This window comes from Emydura macquarii, unplaced genomic scaffold (genome assembly GCF_026122565.2).
Source record: "Emydura macquarii macquarii isolate MOO-44397 ecotype Brisbane River unplaced genomic scaffold, CSIRO-AGI_Emac_v2 contig_1790, whole genome shotgun sequence".
NCBI classification, from domain to species: domain Eukaryota; kingdom Metazoa; phylum Chordata; order Testudines; family Chelidae; genus Emydura; species Emydura macquarii.
In genome coordinates this window covers 4139170-4158021 of record NW_027131927.1, presented here as the reverse complement: position 1 = coordinate 4158021, position 18852 = coordinate 4139170, and the positions used below count along the sequence as shown (strand labels likewise).

General features: G+C 60.2%; 1 protein-coding gene across 1 annotated transcript; it reads left to right on the top strand.

Annotated features, from left to right (window-relative positions):
- Positions 1-3254: 3254 nt before the first annotated feature.
- RINL (Ras and Rab interactor like) lies at positions 3255-14806 on the top strand. The gene is made up of 11 exons (XM_067556707.1): positions 3255-3351; positions 4760-4922; positions 5365-5482; positions 7391-7463; positions 8065-8153; positions 8723-9085; positions 9465-10085; positions 11261-11575; positions 12026-12154; positions 12638-12801; positions 14171-14806. The coding sequence occupies exons 1-11, from the start codon at positions 3290-3292 to the stop codon at positions 14486-14488; spliced, it is 2415 nt and encodes an 804-aa protein (XP_067412808.1). The 5' UTR covers positions 3255-3289; the 3' UTR covers positions 14489-14806.
- Positions 14807-18852: the final 4046 nt, after the last annotated feature.

Below are 18852 nucleotides of genomic sequence, written 5' to 3'. Positions count from 1 at the left end.
GGCCCGCAGGGTGTGGCCGGGGGCTTCGGCCATGCTGGGATATAGCGGGCGTCGAAGCAGCTACGGTGCCCTCGGCTGGGCCGTGAGGGAGCGAGCAGGTACGTGCTGGGCGGGGAACCGCGCTGAGCCACAGAAGGGAAGTAGAGCTGTAGGCAGCAAAGGGGGAGCTAGTGGCTAGAAGCGGGAGACAAGGAGCCAGGACTCCTGGATTCTGTCCCCACCTCTGGGAGGGGACTGGGAGCTTGCTTATTCCCAGCCACTGGGAAGCTGCATTTCATGGGTCTGCCTCTCCCCGGCCTTGGCCAATGCCATGGGGCGAGTGGCTGGGCTGGGCCCTAGATGGCTCCAGCTTTGCCCCCCGCCCAGCTCCCCTAGCGACTCCCCCTGGTGGCGGGGAAGGGCAGCTCCCCCTTGCTGGGATAGGTGCAGGCTTGGGGTCTAGAACGGAGCCGGTCGCAGGCGGTGTCGTTTGTAGCTGGGTGGGAAAGCGGCTGCGTGCTTTCCTGTCGCTAGCTGCAGGGGGGAGGAGATGGAAAGTGAGAGATGCTGAGCGTGGGGAGAAAGTGCAGGAGGTGGTGGGTGGGGGATCAGATGGGCCACAGAGCCCAGGGGACAAACAGCAGGGATACTGATTCTGGTTCTGATTGGACAGTGGGGAGGGTCTGGGGAAATGGCTCCAGGTCCCTGGCCCCGCTCACGTTCCCCGCCCCTCTCCCAGCGCAGGCCCCCCGAGCTCAGGTGCAAGAGCAAGCGCTCCGGGCCCGCCACAGCTGAGCTGCGAGGTGTAGATCTGAGCTCCGATAAAGGAGGCGCAGGAGGAAATGCTCAACATCCGCCCTGCACGGGCCAGGGTGCCTCTCTGAGCGTCACTGCGGGACTGCACCTGTCACAAGAGCGCCCCGCTGCTCTCCCCCACAGCTCTGCCGGTGCCCCTCACTCCTGACTCGCAGCCCCCCGGCACCCTGGCATTCCCCTTCCCCACAGCTCTGCCGGTGCCCCTCACTCCCACCCCCCAGCCACCCATTATCCCAGCCCTGGGCTTCCCCTTCCCCACAGCTCTGCCCATTCCCTTCACTCCAGACCCACAGCCCCCAGTACCAGTGGGCTCTCCCCCCATTCTGCTGGTGCCCCTCAAGCCTGGCCCACAGCCCCTGCTATCCCAGCCCTGCACGCCCCTCCCTTGGCTCTGCCAGTGCCCCTCACTCCCAACCCACAGCCCCCTGGTACACCGCTTCCCCCCCACAGCTCTGCCAGTGCCCCTCAATCCTGACCCACAGCCCCCTGGCACCTCAGCCCTGGGCTCTCCTCCCCCAGCTCTGCCGGTGCCCCTCACACATGACCCACAGCCCCTTCTATCCCAGCCTGGACTCCCCACACCCTGACTCCTGACCCCGGCTAACTCAGCCTTGGGCTCCCGTCCCAGCTCTGCTGAGGCTCCTCAGTCCCGACCCGCAGCCCAGGACTCCCCGTAGGGATGCCGAAGAACCTGTCCCTTTTGCCCACACTGGCCCGGCGGGAGTCGCCCGAGGACACCCTGCCCGTCTCACTGGTGATCCCAGGTCCGGGCAGCTGCCAGAAGCGTGACAGACAGACAAACTCGTCCCTCCCCCTCCTCTCTTGCCTTCACACCACACCCCGTGGCCTTTCTCCTCCGCCCGGCGTGGCCCGGAGACCACGTGAAGGCTGCCGGAGGTATAACCACAGCCCTGGCATCAAAAGGCTCTTTTGTCAGCACCTCCCTCCAGCTCCCCATCTCTTTCTTCCTCGCCGGAGATCTCCCCGCCGCTGCTTCTCCTTGCCCTGGGTAAGAGCCCCCGGACTTTGCTTCTTTCTTCCTTCCCCGGCTTTCTCCCAGCGCTCTGTCGGCAAAGGGCCTGGGCTGGGCCTGGCTACCATGGGGCTGGGGGTGAAGGGGGGGGGGTAGTTCAGGCTGGAGCCCCCAGCCCCTCTGCTGAGCCCTGGGGTCAGATAGAAGCGTCAGCTCCATTGGAAGCATCTCTCAGGCCTGTTCTCTGCGGCAGCGACACACAGCCCGATCCATGGGGTCAGAAGCCCGGCACCTCCCTCCACGTGGCTCAGGCTGATAGGCTGGGATGCGGGAGAGCTGCGTGACCCCCGGCAAGTCATTACCCCGCTCTGTGCCTCAGTTTCCCCTCCCTCCCTTTGTCTATTTAGACTGGAAGTTCTTTGGGGCAAGGGACCGTCTCTTACCCTGTGTCTGTGGAGCAGCCAGCACAACGGGGCCCTGATCTCGGCTGGGGGCCTCTTGGTGCTACCATAATACACCTAATAAATAAACTGATTTGCTCTCCTGATCTCCTGTACGCCCCAGTCTCTCTGGGCTCACGTGTGCGGGGGAGGTGATGCTGAAAAGAGCCCAAGTGCTAAGGGAGAACAGAGGGCCTGAAATACGGGTTGCAATTACTCAGTGACTAAGCCTGGGGATCACTTCGCCTCTGTTAATGACACGCTGGGTGGATTGAAACCGGCGCGAGAGTGTTTTGATGACACCCTTTGGGGTGATGGGCTTGCAAGGGGGAGGGGAAGGAGGTTAAACCCAGTGGGGCTGCGATAGCGCCGGGCGTGTGGGCCCTCACCCGTTGGAGAGACTCAGTTGGGGTCCTTTCTATGGCAGGACTGAGGGGTGCTGGCCAGGGGTGAGGTATGTGTGTTGGGGGGGAGCCCCCCTTCCTGCGCCAGGGATCAACAGAGGACTCCCATCTCCAGGGATGTCAAAATCCCTATTTGATGTATATGCCTGTAGCACTTTGAGGCGCCCACTGAGAGTGCGGACCCCCCCATTGCGCCCCAGGAAGAGCCAGATCCTGCCCTGAAGCTCCCCCAGTCTGAATAGCCAGTGCCTCGGACCAGAAAGTGTCAGGCTGGGTCTGATCCTACGAGCCAGTTATGGTGTCCATGGGCAGTGGTAGCGCCACACGGAATCACGGGCCTCCAAGAACAGGATGCACGTGTTGAGGAGCAACACCCCCAGCGACGTTCCCCAGCACAGCTCGCGTGCCAGCTGTGTCTCCTCTTGTTTACCAGGGGGCAAGACCCTGCTGGGAACTCTGAATAGAGAGATAGTGAGTTGCTGAAGGGGATACTGCGAGCGTATCGCTGCACCAGGCATGAGGGGGCAACATCCACGAATCCTCCCTCCCGGCTACAAAGTTCTCTCCTGCTTGCTCCCATTGTAGAGGGATCTAGCACCTAAATGCATCCTGGGACGCAGGTTTCTGAGCCAGCTGCCTCTGCTGATGGGTTAGTTACACCCGCTGGATTGTAAAGGATGCCTCACCTTTCCACTGAAGAAGATGTTGATCCGTCAGCGGCTGGGGACAAAGAAAGCAGGTAAGCAAACCTCTAGGCAGGAGCACATCTATGTACCCAGCCAGGCTTTGTACAAGGTGTGGGCACTGCCTTGCGTGCAACCACTGCCCTCTGCTGGATGGAACCAGGACTGCTCCCGTGTGTCATATGCCCTATACTGCATCCAGTCAATGGGGGTTTGAGCCATTTGAGTCAATGGGTTCCCCTTTAGCTCAAGAGTCTGGATTTGAGCCCGGGGAGCTAGGTTCTAACCCCCTTGATGGGAGGGCTGGGGGTCGGTTAGCCCCTGGGGGGCACCTGCCTACAGTCTGGTGGGGGAGATGTAGGCTAGAGTGCGGGGGGGAGGGGGTGGTATGCGTGTGGCCCCCTGCCAGTTTACACACTGTGCAGGGAGATCTTTGGACACATTTTCAAGCCACTGTAAGTTTCTTGCCCCTCCCCCAACCCATCATTTGCTTTTATTCCAACCTACAGAGTTGCCCCCGAGTTCCCTTGGGTTCGGCGAGCCCCCCACGTCTAGGCCTTCAGTCCCCCAGTCCCAAGAGGCCAGGAAATTGGCCATGGGGGTGGGGGAAGAGCCTGGACCGGGTGGCTTTTTCAGCCATTACAAACGGGGCTTGTGGGTGGAGGGAGCCAGGCCAGCCAGCGCGCGGTTGAGCCGAGTTCCTTTCACAGTGTGGGGTTGGTTAGGCGTCCGTCGCAGGAGGATGAGGTGGCGTGTGGGTATCTGTCTGTCCATCCCTCCCCATGGGCAGCTCGGTGCCAGGAGACGCGATTCTCTGTAGCTTCTAAAGCCATTTGGCCATTTTTAGGATCCAAGTTGGGGACAGAGCAGCCCTGGAAAAGTGGGAGACAGTGTAGTTATGGGGTGCAGAGAAATGTGGGTATATCAGGTGTGCTGGGGCCCCACTCTCTCCTCTCTCACCCCACTTACAGATTGTGGGGAGGGCCCTGAGCTTGGCCCCTGATCCTATGGTGTGTCTCCCTCCCACCCCACCAGATCTCAGAGGTCCATGTTTTACCGGGCACTGCACAGACGCACAGTCAGAGACAGTCCCTGCACCAATGAGTTTGCAATCTAAGTGGACAAAGGAGAAGGTGCGTTCTCCTCATTTACAAGAGGGGAAACTGAGGCACGGCGCAAAGCCGTGACTCACCCAGGGAGTCTGTGGCAAAGCTGGGCAGAAAACATCCTCCCCAACCCAGCTCTGAGGCTGGCTAGAACCCAGGTGTCCGGGACAAGCCATGAGTTAGAACCACCCGCCATGGCTTTTTGGGCCGAGCTAACTTCAACTACGTGAGCAGGAGCCGGGACCGCACCACTACGTTCGCCCATGGCACGCTAGCCAGAGGCACCGGGCACGCTTACTGGCTGGCTGTACCCCCAGGGCCCGCCCCAGCTCAGTGCCTCTCGTGTGTTTGTGCGCAGCACCCAGCACTTGCTGCCGAACGGCCGGTGCCAGGCCCCGCCGGGAGACCAGCCTCCGCCCCTGACGCTCCTGGACAGGCTCCTGCTGACCCGCGTGCTCTGGCAGCTGCTCAGCCTGGGCCCGGAGCAAGCCAGGGAGCTGCTGAGGATGCAGCCGCCGGGGGTAAGTGGCTGGCCAGCCAAGCAGCCTGTGGGTGTGGGACCATGCGGGGCTAGCAGGTGGCAGCTAGCAGGTGGCAGCTGGGTGGGGCTTATACAGGGGGCGGGGCTAGCTGGTGGCAGCTGGGCGGGGCTATAAGGAGGCAACTACACCATCCCCTTTTCCCCACTCCTGACACATGGAGGGCTGGCACTGGGGCAGCTAATGCCATGGGGCTGCCTGGCAGGGGTCAAACTGGGAACCACAAGCATCGGGGACAACTGAGACCCTGTGCAACCTGGAGAGACCAAAGCCACCCCCTTGCCTCAACCAGGGACCCCACACACCTGCCCCCAAAGCCAGAACCCGGTGCCCCACACAGATCCACTGCCCTGCTCCCTTCCGAAGCCACTGAACTCTCTCCTCTCCCTTCTAAATTAATTCCCACTCCGCCTTCCTGCCCCAGACGTTCCTGGTGACGGGCGCGGGAAGTGGGGAGCGCAAGGTGCTGTCGGTGCAGACCAGCGGGGAGGACCTCAGCGCTGGAGCCATCTGCCATTTCCAGATCAAGGAGGACGGCTCGGGTAGGTCAGGGCAGCTGTTGGGCTCATCGCAGAAGGGGTCAGGCCTGCGTCCCAGCCGGGGGGAACCACGTGCCTGGGGTCATGCTGCACATCAGCGGCAGAACCAGGGATGGAACCTAGGAGTCCTGGCTCCCAGCCCCCTGCTCTAACCACTAGACACCACTTCCCTCCCTGAGCTGGGAGCAGAACCTGAGTCCAGACGTCAGCCTTTCCTGCTCTAACCACTAGCCCCCCCCACATCCCCGGCTGGGAATAGAACCCAAGAGTCCAGACGTTCAGTCCGTCCTATTCTAGACCTCAGTCCTTTGACAACTGCGGGATGATACAACCAGACCATAAAGTCCTGAGGTTTGTGACGTGGTTTCCTCCTGCTGCACAAGAAAAGGGAAGGGCCCCGGGGCTGCAGAAGCAGCTGTAGCAACAGCCCAGCAGGGAAGGATCTGATGCAGTGATGGAGACCCGGGGAGGGGCTATGGACTAGACCCTCTCCCCCATTCCCACCCCAACCCCCGGGATGCAGCCAGCTGCTCCAGATGGCAGTGCTGCTCTGGATTTCAGCGCCAGCCTCTGAGCTTCACCCCTGCCCAGCTCACGCTTCCTTGGTGAGGTATGTGGGGTGGGAAAGGGCAACTCCTGGCTAAAGAGGAGTTCAGTCTAGTGGTTAGAGCCAGGGGTTGGCGTCAGGACTCCTGGGTTCTCTCCCCGGTGCTGGGAGGGGAGTGGTGTCTAGTGGTTAGAGCAGGGGGCTGGGACAGGACTGAGACTCAGGACTCCTGGGTTCTCTCCCAGGGGAGGGGGTTCTAGTGGCTGGAGTCAGGGCTCCTGGGTTCTTTTCCCCTAACTCACTGTGTAGCTTCGAGCAACTCAGTTCCCCTCTCTGTGCCTCAGTTTCCTCCTCTTTAAGATGAGAATAATGTATGCCTGTCTTAGTGGAGAGGTTAAATCATCCCTATTTTTAGGATGGATGGGGTAAACTGAGGCACAGGAAGATGACAGCTCTCCCCAAGAAGGGACAGTGAGGGGACAGAGAAGGGAACTTGGCTTGGTGCAGAGCTGGCTGGGGGAAACTGAGGCACAGAGCGATGGCAGGTCTGGGCCCCAGGTCACACAGGTGGATCAAGTGCCCAGGACTCCTGGGACCTGTCCCTTGCCATGACCTCCATCAACCCCATGGTTAGTGATCTCAGGGCCCCAGCCCCTGGCGTGCCAGTGGCTACCACTCCGCGCTGGCATCGGGGCAGCCATGCAGCTTCCTCCTCACTTCTGGGAAGAGCCGGTGGTGGGGCTTATCTCTGCCGATCGATCTCTGCTGCAGACGTGTTCTGCCATGGGCCCAGGGAAGTGCCTCGGGTGGTGGTGGGGACGGATGGGAGGCTACCGGAGCTGGTACAGCCTCACTGGAACCGGCCAGGGCCTTGGTCTTGCTCCTGAGGGGTCCGTGCGGACTAGGGCTGGAGGTGTCCCTGAGATGCCCCACGGCAGTGCTGGGAGAGTCAAGAAATCCCCAAGCCTGATTTAAATGAGTGCTGGAGAGTGCCAGCGAGGACTTAGAGCGAGGAGGGGGCTGGGAGCCAGGACTCCTGGGTTCCTTTCCTGCTCTGCCATGGACTCTGTGTCACCTTGTTTCTTCATTTCTTGGAGCCTCTGATTCCCCATCTGTGGCATGGGCGGGATTCTGGCTGTGGGGCTGTGGGGTGCTGTCAGGAGTACAGACTGGAGAGGGGGTCAGGCACTGGAGGCCACTTCACTCAGATCCCCCCCCACACACACCCTTCAGAACCGGGCCGGCCTCTGACGTGCTCCACCCCAGAACAAGCTGTTAAGAGACTCTCCCAACTGGGGAAAACTTTCAGCCAGCTTCTGCCACTCGGTCTCTCAGACCCCCTCTCCGCTGTGTCTCTCTTCCAGCTGTTGCCCTGGAAGGGTCCCAACTGCGGTTCCTGGGCCTATTGGAACTGGTCGCCTTCCTCTCCGTGAGCAGGTGAGGGGGACGGGGGGGTGATGCTTTCCCAGTGGCTCTGCTCTCCTGTCCCCAGGGCTGGGCCTTCGCCTCCATCAGTTAGGGGCTGGGAACCAGGAGTCCTGACACCCAGCCCCCCCCCCCCCCACTTACTCTTAAAGACCCAATCACCCACCCCCACCCCACGCAGAGGAAAGACGTGGGGTGAAAGAGGTGCCCTCACAGAGGGAATTTGGGTGTGTGATTTGGGAGCGGGTGCAATTTGTGCCCATCCCCCCCGATCCCACGCTCCCTGGGGAAAGAGCCCCCTTCAGGGCTGGGTCCCTGACCCCCCAGCCCTGCTCTCCAGGAAGGGGATTCATGAGCACCCATCTGGGTATGAGGAAGCTGTGGGGGTGGGGGCAGGGTTCCCACAGCCACTTCCTCCTGCAGCTGCCCAGCGTGGGGCCCGCCCTGTCCTCTAGGCACCCCTGCTTCTTCCAGGCTGGGGCCAGGATGGAGTGACCCGTCTCAGGCGCTTCCAGGGTGGGGTCCTGCCCGGGGTGGGCGTGGGTCCTTGGTGTTCTGCCCCTTCTCACGGCAGCGCCCCAATAACCTGCTCCTTCTCTCTCTCGCTTGGCAGGGATGTGCTGCCCCTTCCGCTGCGGCTCCCGGCCACCTTGCAACGCCTCCGCAGGGCCGACCTGGAGGCCGTGGCCGCGCTGGGCATGAGTGAGTGCTCGCCCGAGGCGGATCTCAGCACCGCGGCCCAGGCAGGGTCAACCGGGAGGAATATTCCCCTCCACTGCCAGGCGCCCTCACTCATGTGGGGCGGCAGATGGGTGGGGATGCTCAATGTCAGACCTCTGTATGGAGCCGGGGGAGAGAACCCAGGAGTCCTGGCTCCCAGCCCTTCAGTTCTAACCACTTGATCCCCCCCTTCTCTCCCAGACCGGGGATAGAATCCAAGAGTCCTGGCTCCCAGCCCTCCAGTTTTAACCACTAGACCCTCCTCGCTCCCAGAGCAAGGGATAGAACCCAGGAGTTCTGGCTCCCAGCTCCTGCTCTGACCACTAGATCCCCCCTTCCCTCCCAGACCGGGGATAGAACCCAGGAGTCCTGCCTTCCACCCCACCCCACCCTAACTAGTAAGCCCCAGAGCATGACAACAGGGCAGGAAAGGAACCTGTGTCCCACCCCCAGCATAGAGCACTGAAATCCCGCCCCCCATGCTCTCCTCGGCTGCATTATATCTATCCAGGGGCTCACGTCTGTCTCCTGCTGCTTGGTGTCCCCGGCAGGGTTCTGGAGCCTTCCCTTTAAGCCGTCAGCCACAGGAGAGGAGGAGGAGAAAGAGACTATGGGGTCCAGCCCTGAGCCCCCCAGTCCCCTCGAGATGAGCAGCCCAGCCTGCTCCATCCAGGTGACATCGGAGGACGGGGCGCTGTGCATCATCAACCCTCTCTTCCTGTCGGAGCACAGCAACGTGGGCTGGCTCTCCGCCGGGGTGACACCCCCGTGCCACCTGCCTGACAGAGTGGGCACCATCCAGCTGAAGAACGGGCAGGGGCCCGGCCTGCTGGACAAATTACCAGCGCCCGCCGACGCCGAGACGGGGCAACCAAGAGCCCCAGAGCCTGGGAAAGAAGGGGAGCCGGGCAAAGGTAAGCGCTGGCGGCCTTCCAGTGTGGGGGCGGGAGCTCTGTGTTGCCGGGTCAAATCCAGCTGCAGGGACCCCCCCCTTATTGCAGGCCCCTGGGGGACAGAATTGCCCTGCACTCAGAATCAGGGCAGGGTGGGAGGGGGGTAAATGCCACGCCCGCAAGTCCCTGGCTGCCAGCTAGACCTAGAGGGAGTCACTCCCTTTTGCGGTGAGCCTTGTAGCAGGTTGTTATCCTCCCATGAAGCCGGCAGACAGCCACCCCAGCAGGTGCCCTGGGAATCTCGCCTTCTAGGGGCCACACTCTAGGGGGCAGCCGTTCCCCCCTGCCACGGGCAAGCCAGCTGCCGGCCTCTCAGCGCCCCGCCTGCTCTCCCCCGCAGGCGATGCCCAGCCGGCCTCGGTCAAACGGAAGCTGCTGATGCGCCGTCCGGCCTGGAATGTGTCCGAGGAGGTACGATCCCCCCCGCCGGCCGAGAGGCTAGAGGGCCAGACCTCCCCGCACCGGGTCTCCTGGATCGAGGGCGCCCCGGGCGCCCCCTGGACACTGAAGAAGTCCCAGTCGGAGTCGTCGCTGCTGGGCCCCGGGGATGTGCTCCTGCCGCCCATCCCCGAGCTGGATTCGCTGTCGGTCAGCAGCGTGGAGGAGGAGGCTGATGGCCACCCCGCCACACCCCGCAAGAAGCGCCAGTCGGCGGCGCTGCCCGGCCGGGTGCTGCACCGCCTGTCGGCCGTGGGCAGCGCCCTGAGCGGCTTCCTCTCGGCCGAGCGCCGGCTGGCCAGGCGGGTCCAGGAGCTGGTGCAGGAGCCGGCCTCCTACGTCGGGGGCCTGGTGCAGAATTTCGTGGGGCACGTACTGCGGGGTGGTGGGGCCCGGCACCCCACCAGCACCGACATGCTGCAGGAGATCCGCCAAATGATCAGCAACCTCAAGGGTTACCTGTGTGAGAGCTCGGAGCTGCATGACGCCGGGGAGTACGGAGACCCTGAGGAGATAGACCTGGGTATGGGGGGAGGATGAGGGCGGCCGGGGGGCTGGGTACCGGGTGTGGGGTGTGGCCAGGGGCTGGGTACCGGGTCAGGATGGGGGGGATGTGAAGAATTCTTGGCGGGGGGCCCTGGCTCAGTGGGTCCCACCTTGAGGTCACTGGTTAGGATCCAGCCTGTGCCAGCAGCCTCCACCTGTCAGTTCCATCCCATCCCCCCCCAGACGCGCACACACACACACACACACACACTTCCATCCCTGGCGGGTGGGATGGGTCCCACTGGGGGCGGGGAGGGGAAATTTGTCCAGACTCCACCCGGTCTTGGGGGGGCAGGGTTGACTCAGGCAATTGGGATGTGGAGGAGGGGCACCTAAACAGATTTAAACCTCCCTTCCTCCCAGAGGGGGGGGTTATAAATAGCCTCCCCCGCCCCCGGGGAAGAGAAGGCGCGCTTTACACAAGCAGCCGGAAAGGCCACTGTGGTCAAACCACCCCCCAGCTCGCTGCTGCATCCGCTTAGGCGGGGGCCCGTGTCAGCAGCGTGTGGGCCGGATGCAGGAAGCCCAGGGCTGGGGGGGGGGGGGGGTTTTGGGGGCCCCAGAGGAAGGTGAAGCTCTTAAAGGGGAACCAGACCTGGCCCCTTGATGCTGGGGGCCCAGAGGGTCCTGCGCTTCTGGGGCAGGGCAGCTTGGTGCCAGGGCCAGGGAGCCAGACAAGGCAAGGGGGGCAGTTCGGGCAGGGCAGCTGGTAATGGGTCCTAGGTGTACCCAGGTGGTGTGGGGAGGGATTCAATGTTAGCAATGCTTTAAGGGAGATGGGGAAGAAGCAAACTGTTCTGGGCTGGTGTATGTTGTATCACCCTCTCCGCCACTCCCAGCGCTGGGGAGAGAACCCAGGAGTGTTGGCTCCCAGCCCCCTCTGCTCTAACCACTAGACACCACTCCCCTCCCAAAGCTGGGGAGAGAACCCACAAGTCCTGACCCCTCAGGTTCTAACCACTGAACTTCCCTTCCTTCCCCATTTTTGCAGTTGCCTCGGCCCTCCTGGGTCCCAGCACCCACCCTGCCACGCCCTAGCTGTCTGACCCAAAGTAGCAGGCCCATGGGGGACGAGGTTCCTGCCTTATGGCTGGCCCCCCCAGCCTGACCTCTTTCCCCCCTCATTCCCTCTCCCCATCTCCTTCCCCCCAGGCTCTGTGGTGGAGGCAGCCCTGTACAAGTGCATCCTGAAGCCGCTGCGGGACTGTATCTACAGCCAGCTCCTGGATTTCCGCAGCCGGGACGGCAGCCTGCAGACCCTGCGCCAACGCCAGCTGACCATGAGCCAGCAGAGCCTGGAGGAGCTGGGGGTGACGGCCGGCGTGCCCGACGCCCCGGCCCTCGAGCGCATCCAGGCCAAGCTGACCCAGATGCACCAGGCCTACTCGCCCAAGAAGAAGGAGACCCAGCTGCTCAAAGCCTGCAAGCTGATCTACGAGGCCATGAACCATGGCACGGGCGGCACGGGTAGGGGAGTTGGGGGGCGATGGGGCTGCCAGGAAAGCAACCCCAAGGGAAATCTCCCCCCAACCCCTGGGGAGCGCCCGGTAGTCACATGGGAAGCCACTTAGACCCTCGCCCCCAAAGATGATGGTGTCCTACCCCCCCCAAGACATCCCCTTCAGCCCACCCAACCTCCTGGGTGGCCCCTGCCCTGTGAAGTGTTTCTGAGCTGCCATCTCCCCTCCCTCCACACCACCAACCTTGATGGGCCTCTGTTTCCGGGGCGGAACAGGGGGAATGATGCCCATGGATGGGGTGGGAAGGGATCATGTGGGATACAATGGGCATCCCGTCGCTTGGGGAATTAGGAATTGCCCTTGTGAGGGGTGGGATCGACCCCCTCCCCGCAGGGTCCTGGGAATAGCCCCTGCAGGGGGCTGTCTTGACCACGCATCCGTCCGTCTGTCTGCTCAGAGGTCTACGGGGCTGACGACTTCCTGCCCGTGCTGACCTACGTCCTGGTGAAGTGCGACATCGTCTCGGTGCAGCTGGACGTCGAGTACATGATGGAGCTGCTGGACCCCAGCCAGCTGCAGGGAGAAGGTCGGGGCTCTCCCCTCCCCCCCCCACCCCGGCAGGACTGGGTCCCCTCGGGACGGGGAGGCGCCGAGCCTGCAGCCAGGGCGGGGCTCAGCAAGGCAGGACAGGCCCAAAGCGTTCCTCACTGCCCTAGCACTGCTGAGCCTGCAGCCTGGCTGGGCGACCAGGCGGCCCATGGGGGTGGGAGGCAGCAGGCAGGTGCTGAGTGGTTCCCCCCGTTCGAATCCTCGGTTGAGCTGGGTGTGTGGGGTCTCGGCCTCGCAGGGCACGGGGGAAGCTGGTGCTACCTGGCTTCCTTGCTGGCAAATGCAGGATAGAGAGTAAGAAGCAAACAGGCCATGGAGACTGTATGGGCCGGGAGGGGATCTCCCTTGGCTGGCAGCAGTAGCAGGTCTTTTATCCTCTCTGTGCACCAGCCTCTAGGGGGTGACGTGCACGCCCACGGGCCCCTGGTGTCTGAGCCCCGCATCCTTCCCCCCCATGCAGGCGGCTACTACCTCACCACCTGGTTTGGAGCCCTCTACCACATCAGCAACTTCCAGTCGGCCATGGTGACTCGCCAGATCAGCATTGAAGCCCAGCACTCCATCCACCAGTGGCAGCGCCGGCGCACCATCCATCACAACCAGGGTGGCCGGCGCCGCTCCCAGGTAGGGCCGGCTGCTCCGGGGAGGTCACCGCTCGGGGCGGTCCAGGGGGCTCCTGGCTTCTACGCTGCCTCTGGTGGGGGTGGCTAGAGGTTAGAGCGGTGGGGAGTCTGGACTCCTGGGTCCTATGTCCAGCTCTGGAAGGGGAATGGGGGCTAGTGGTTAGAGCAGGGGAGAGATGGATTCAGGACTCCTGCGTTCTTTGCTCCTGACTTGCTGGGTGACCTTGGGCCCATCCCTTTGCCTCCCTGGGACTCAGTTTCCTCCCTGCGAAAAATGGGACGATGCTATGTCGGGATCTCAAAAATGAATGAACCAATCCCAAAGTCCAAGGGAGAACAGAAGGGGCCTCGGTGTGTTTCAGAACGTGTATATCAGCTAGCAAAGAACGTGGTGCCCTGGATGTGCGGTACCCACGGCGCCCACCCTCTACCTCTGAAACTAATCAGCGCCCCATAGTTCTGCTCTTTGCCCATGAAGAAAGTGGAGTGACAAGTTAACCTGCCATAGCCTCATATTTGGGGAAGTGCCTTGGGCTGGACAGACTGAAGGCCCATGTGTGACAACCACTAACTGCGGCAATGAGCTGTCGCGGGTGTCTGCGGCATCGCCCCCACACCACCACACGGAGATGGAATTGCTCAGCTGTGTGTGTGTCCTAGACCCTACACTAAAAGCTAAGGGAAATTCTCCTTCATCTCCAGTGCTTTTGGCGCCAAGCGGTCTGAGTTTTGGCCTCTCCCCTCCTCCTGTTTATATGAGCAGACCACAAGGAGGCAGGCCCAAAGAGCTGAATTTGAGTGTAGCAGTCAACCCTGTAGCTGCCCTTGCTTATATACACATCGCTCCTCCCAGTAGGCGGAGTCATAGCACCTTAAAGGCACAGCACCCTTATTCAGGAGGGAATGGTGATGAGGAGCCAAGTAACAAAGCTTCACTCTATTTAAAGTTATCAAGTTTGTAAAAGTTAGTGAGTCAGACATGGCTGCCTTGGAGGATTGACTGTCTGTCTGTCTCTTGATCCGACTGTGGTTGTTTATTAGGTGTATTACGGTAGCACCTAGAGGCCTCCATTGACATGAGGCCCCTGTTGGGCCAGGCGCTGCACAGTTAGAGGCAGCCCCTGCCCCAAAGAGCTCACACTCTAAATAGATGAAGGATGGGAGGGGAAACTGAGGCACGGAGAGGGGACAGGACTTGCCCACGATCACTCAGCAGGAATAGAGCCTAGATCTCCTGAGTCCCAATCCAGTGCCCTACCCCTTAGATCACACCCCTCTCTCTGTAATCTGATCTGTCTATGGTATGTAGAGGGTGCCCATCGCCATAGTCTCTGGTACACCTGATTTATTTTCCCCCCCTCTCCTCTCAGGACATCCTCTACGTCTCCTTCCAAGAGCCCTTCAATAACCAGAAGGCCATCCCCGTGCCCGCCCAAATGACCACAGCCGCCGTGTGTGCGACGTGCAGCAAGAAATATGGTGTCTCCAACCCGGAGGCCTATGGGCTCTTCCTGGTGACAGACAGCACCTCCCGGCTCCTGGCGGGGGACAGCCGCCCCCAGCAGATCCGCTCGGAATCCCTCAGGTCCCACAGCGCCTCCACCTGCTTCGTTTACAAGCTGAAGGGAGAGGAGCTGGGAGCCCCGGCCAAGGACACCAGCCCAGTGTCTGTTCAGGAACCGATGTAAGGCCCGAGGAGAGATGGTGCAATCAAAGGCCGGTGGTGGCCTGGATGGGAGCACCCAGTCTGTGCGTCCAAAGCCCAACGACCTTGGCACACGGGTCTGAGGACAAAACAAAGAGAAACTCCCCCAGGGTCGGAGCAAACAGGCACTGGAGCGGCCAGGGGAAGGCATGGAAGCCCCGGGGTTAGGACGCTTATGACTAGGACCCACCAAAGCCCAGGGGAACTGACTGGAGGGGACAATCCCGCCGTGGGTGGGGTGGGCTAGAGTGCAACTGATGGGACGTCGTTATTTATGCTCTCAGCTGCAGCCCAAAGCCTCGGCGGGGGGCGTGGATGGCTCAGGACACCGAGGTCCAGAGAGCAGGAGGCATTCGGCTCTGGCTGGCTGGACTCCAGCCCAACCGGCGGCGGGCTGCTCCCAGACCGTACGGCTGTGGGAAGTCTCAGATTGGCGGCAAGGGAAAAACAAACGTCTAATTTCCTCTGTGGGGCAGGGCTGGCCTATGTTGCCCAAGGGGCATGGTGCTGTGGGGGGCAACTTGCTCTCATCTTCCATCCCTTGGGCTGCACCCGACCCCCACCCCAAATCCAGATGAGTGTAACTCACCGACCATTTAGTCCCCCCCACACACACTTTGAAGCTGTTTCAATAACGTGCTGTGGGTTTTACCACTTCTCTCTCAGGCCAGGAACCAAGCTTGTGGGAATCCCTCTTAAAGGGGAAGTGACCTTACACTCAGGAACGTCGTGTGTACATAAGGAGCTGTGTATTTATGTGATCTTCACCCTGCAAAGGGAGGGCGATAAAAAAGTTGTGCCGGCGTGGTTGCTCTTTCTTTAAATAGAAAGAGGGAACGTCTGAAAGTGCAAGGGTGTGGGGGAGGGTCTTTTGCTATTAATATGGTAGCACCAACCGAGATCAGGACTGCATTGTGTGAGGTATTGTGTATATACCCATGGTGAGAGACAGCCCCGGCTCTATGCACCAGACTCTCCCAAGGGGTTAGGCACCCAAGTCCCTTTGAAGAGCTGGGCCGTACAGTCTAAATGGACAAAGGTTGGGAGGGGAAACTGAGGCACAAAGAGGAGAGTGACAGCCCAGAATAGAACCCAGGTGTCCTGAGTCCCATCCTCCTGGCCCACGCTGCCCTTCCTGAATGAGTTTTTCCTGTAGCTGAAATGCAGCCATCCCTGGGACAGAGCAAAGCACTCACTCCCCTCGGACAGTTTATGGCAGCAGCTTGGCCGAGAGGGGGTTAACCCCTAGATCTGTTTACCTGTACAGGTGTAGGGGTTTTCTGCAGCTGGCTGAGCAGCCCCTCCCCTCCCCTCCTCCCTTTTTTCCCCTCCCCTCCTTCCCCCACACCCCCTGGCAGAGAGAAGATTAGAGGCCAGAGGCTCTTCCCAAGTTAAATCTTCCCCAGCATCTGTTCTCACAGCCAGCTGGGCCTGTGCAGGCAGATCTGCTCTAGGCCAGCAGTGGAAACTTGCCCTCCACCCTGATGTAGCAATAGCCCCAGGGCTAACCACAGACAGCGGGGGAGTGGGGGCTCGGTGCCAAGGGATGCTCGCTTCGCCAAAACGTCTTAATGAGCGAAGGCCCCGTTCCTCACTCGCAGACTCCCAGCCCTGCAACCTCCTGTGTGCTCAGTCATCCTAGCCGCTCACCCCAGCTGGGCTGCTTCTGTGCTGGGAGAGGCTACCCAGTGCAGTCTAGGGGGGTCTGGTACATGGAGATGGGTTCAGTAGGGAGCCCTCTCCCCTCGCAGTCCTGCCAACCCCAGTGCCCCAGAACAGAACTAGGTGCGGTCATTCAGGTGAGATGTACGACTCGGGTCCTGAGCTCCATAGACATCAGAGATCCCCAGGCATGTCCGGCAAGAGTTGTGGGGCTAGTCCCAGTGTCCAGACCCAGTTCTTATGCTGGTGATTCCATTTTGCTTTCTTAAGTGCCTTCTGCACTTTGAACCAGCTACAGCTTTACTTCCTGTCCTAAATTGTCATGAAGAGTTGTTGTGGTGCTGGCTAAATGGCAGTCACATCTCACCCCAGAGGTGGCTGTAACTCAGTGCTGGAGGAGTGAGCCTTGCATAAACAGCTGCTGTGCCCCACCCCAGAGGTGGCTGCATCTTGGCGCTGGGTGCAGCATCTCTGTATACACCACCACCCCCAGGCTCCACCCCAGAGGCAGCTGCATCTTAGTGCAACGTGACACAATGGCCAATCCTTGAGTGTACCAACGGCGTTTCACAGCCAAAGTTTGCCCTGCCACTGCCTGAGCCGATAAACAAAAGCTGCCCATCCCTGGGCTCTCAGCACAGCACTGCTTCCAGGACCCACTGCACAAATCGAAGAAGCAAGCCGCACGCAGTTCATTTTGAGTCTCCTTGGCAGAGGAGGGACCGTGCAGACGTGTGTCCACTAGGGTCAGTCACAGAGGAGTAACTGCAGGGCAGGGGTATCCTGTGTCCCCTAAAGGGATCGGGGACCTCAACCAACTGGAGTTGAGCAAAGCGGGGGGAAATGGGGGAGGCTGTATCTCCCCTCCCCTCACCGCAGAACGGTTTGGATTCCGTGTGGCTGTAGCACTGAACAATAGCTACGTGGGGCATCCCAGCAGGTCACACTACTTATTGTCTAGGAAGCTGGTTATAGGGCATGGGAACTGATGCAGTTCCCCCCGCCTTGCTGTAACCACTAGACCCCCCACTCCTAAGGCAGGACTAGAACCCAGGAGTCCTGGCTCTCAAGTTCTCCCTGCTCTAACCACTAGACCCACTCTCCGCCCAGAGAGAGTGAATAGTGGCGAGTTCCTGGCCCATAGCTTGATGCCCCATCCCATATGTCTTAAAATAGCCTGGGCCCAGCCCCTCGATGGCATTTAGGGTCCAGTGTGAGCAATCCAAGTTTTGGTGCCTCCGTTTCTTTAAGGATTTGGGCCCTGGGTGGCTCTTTGGGGCCTGGCTGTCAGTGTGATGGGCCTGTTAAGAGCCATGAGCAGAGTCTGAGATAAGTGGGGCTGGATGAACTAAGTAGGGTGGGAACTGTGGTTTGCTGGTCACTCCCAGCCACCCCCAGGTTCTATGCCCACCGCTGGGAGGGGAGGGGAGTTTCATGGTCAGAGCAGGGGGGAAATTGCGCAGCAGGACTCCCGGGTTCTATTGTCAGCGCTGTCTGTGTCCTTGGGCAATTGATTTCATTGCCCTCTGCCTCAGTTTTACCGTTCCATAAAATGGGAGCAAGCCAGATTCGCTCCAAGCGGGAGATTGCAAGATTTAATGTACACAGTTTGTAGCGTGCTTGGAGGCTCTTGAAAGGATCTTGACAAGGGAAAAGTGTTTGTTTGTGGTTTAGCTATCTTCCAGCGACAGGAAGTTTTGTTTAAAACCAGGAGCAAAACTGAGGCATAGCATACAAAACCATTTTAAATATGAACGTGGGGGTTATCTATTATTTATGACTAAGAATATGTCTTTCCCTCTACACATTATCTATCTATCTATCTACATACATACCCCCTCTATCTGTCCCTATATACACCCATCTATCTATCACCATTCGTATCCCATAGCTCTCTAATCTCCTGGCTCTCATTTTTCATAATACAAGAGCAATGAAGTATAAAGGCAGCAAATTTAAAACAGCTCGGAGGAAATACTCCGTTTTTTACAAGAGGCACGATTCACCTGCAGAACTCCCTGCCCTGGGATCTCCCTGAGGCCAAGCGCTTAGTGGGGCTTTTTTTGTTGGTTTTTTTGGTTTTACAAAAGGCTCGGCCGTGAAGGGTATATCTGCGCGACAGTGGCTCCAGGAGAACAGCTCCGGCCCAGCAGCTGCACCCTGTGGAGCTGTAGTGTGGATGGGCCGGTTTTCCATCGCTGTAGGTAATCCATCTCCCTAAGAGGCAGTCGCTAGGTGGATGGAAGAATTTTTCAGTCGACCTAGCTGCATCTACCATGTGGGTGAGGTCCACCTAACTATGAAATTCTTCACAGCCCGGAGTTTTGTAGCTAGGTTGATCTAATGTTTAGATGTAGCCAGGGCCTTGCACAAGAACATGAACACCCAGTGTTAGACCAGTTACTCCAAGAGGCTCCAGCTAAGTATACTCTAGCCTGTCACCTTACCTACTCTGTCTGTCTCAGCTAGAGCCTGGGCTACACTTACGAATTAGACCCACCTAGCTACGGTGCTCTGGGCTGAGAAAAACATTGTGCCCTGAGCGCTGTACTAGGCCAACCTGGCCCCTGGTGTAGACGTGGCTTGGTTGTCCATTGACCCCGCTCCAGCCTCTCAAAGTGGTGCATTCACCACATTGACGGGGGGTTGGAACCCCTTCTGTTGCTGGAGGATGCGTCTACACTA

Coding starts and splice junctions, on each gene's coding strand:
- RINL (XM_067556707.1), top strand. CDS start 3,290: ATGCCTCACCTTTCCACTGAAGAAGATGTTGATCCGTCAGCGGCTGGG. Junction 5,483..7,390: donor GATCAAGGAGGACGGCTCGG/GTAGGTCAGGGC, acceptor TCTCTCTTCCAG/CTGTTGCCCTGGAAGGGTCC. Junction 12,802..14,170: donor GTGGCCGGCGCCGCTCCCAG/GTAGGGCCGGCT, acceptor CTCTCCTCTCAG/GACATCCTCTACGTCTCCTT.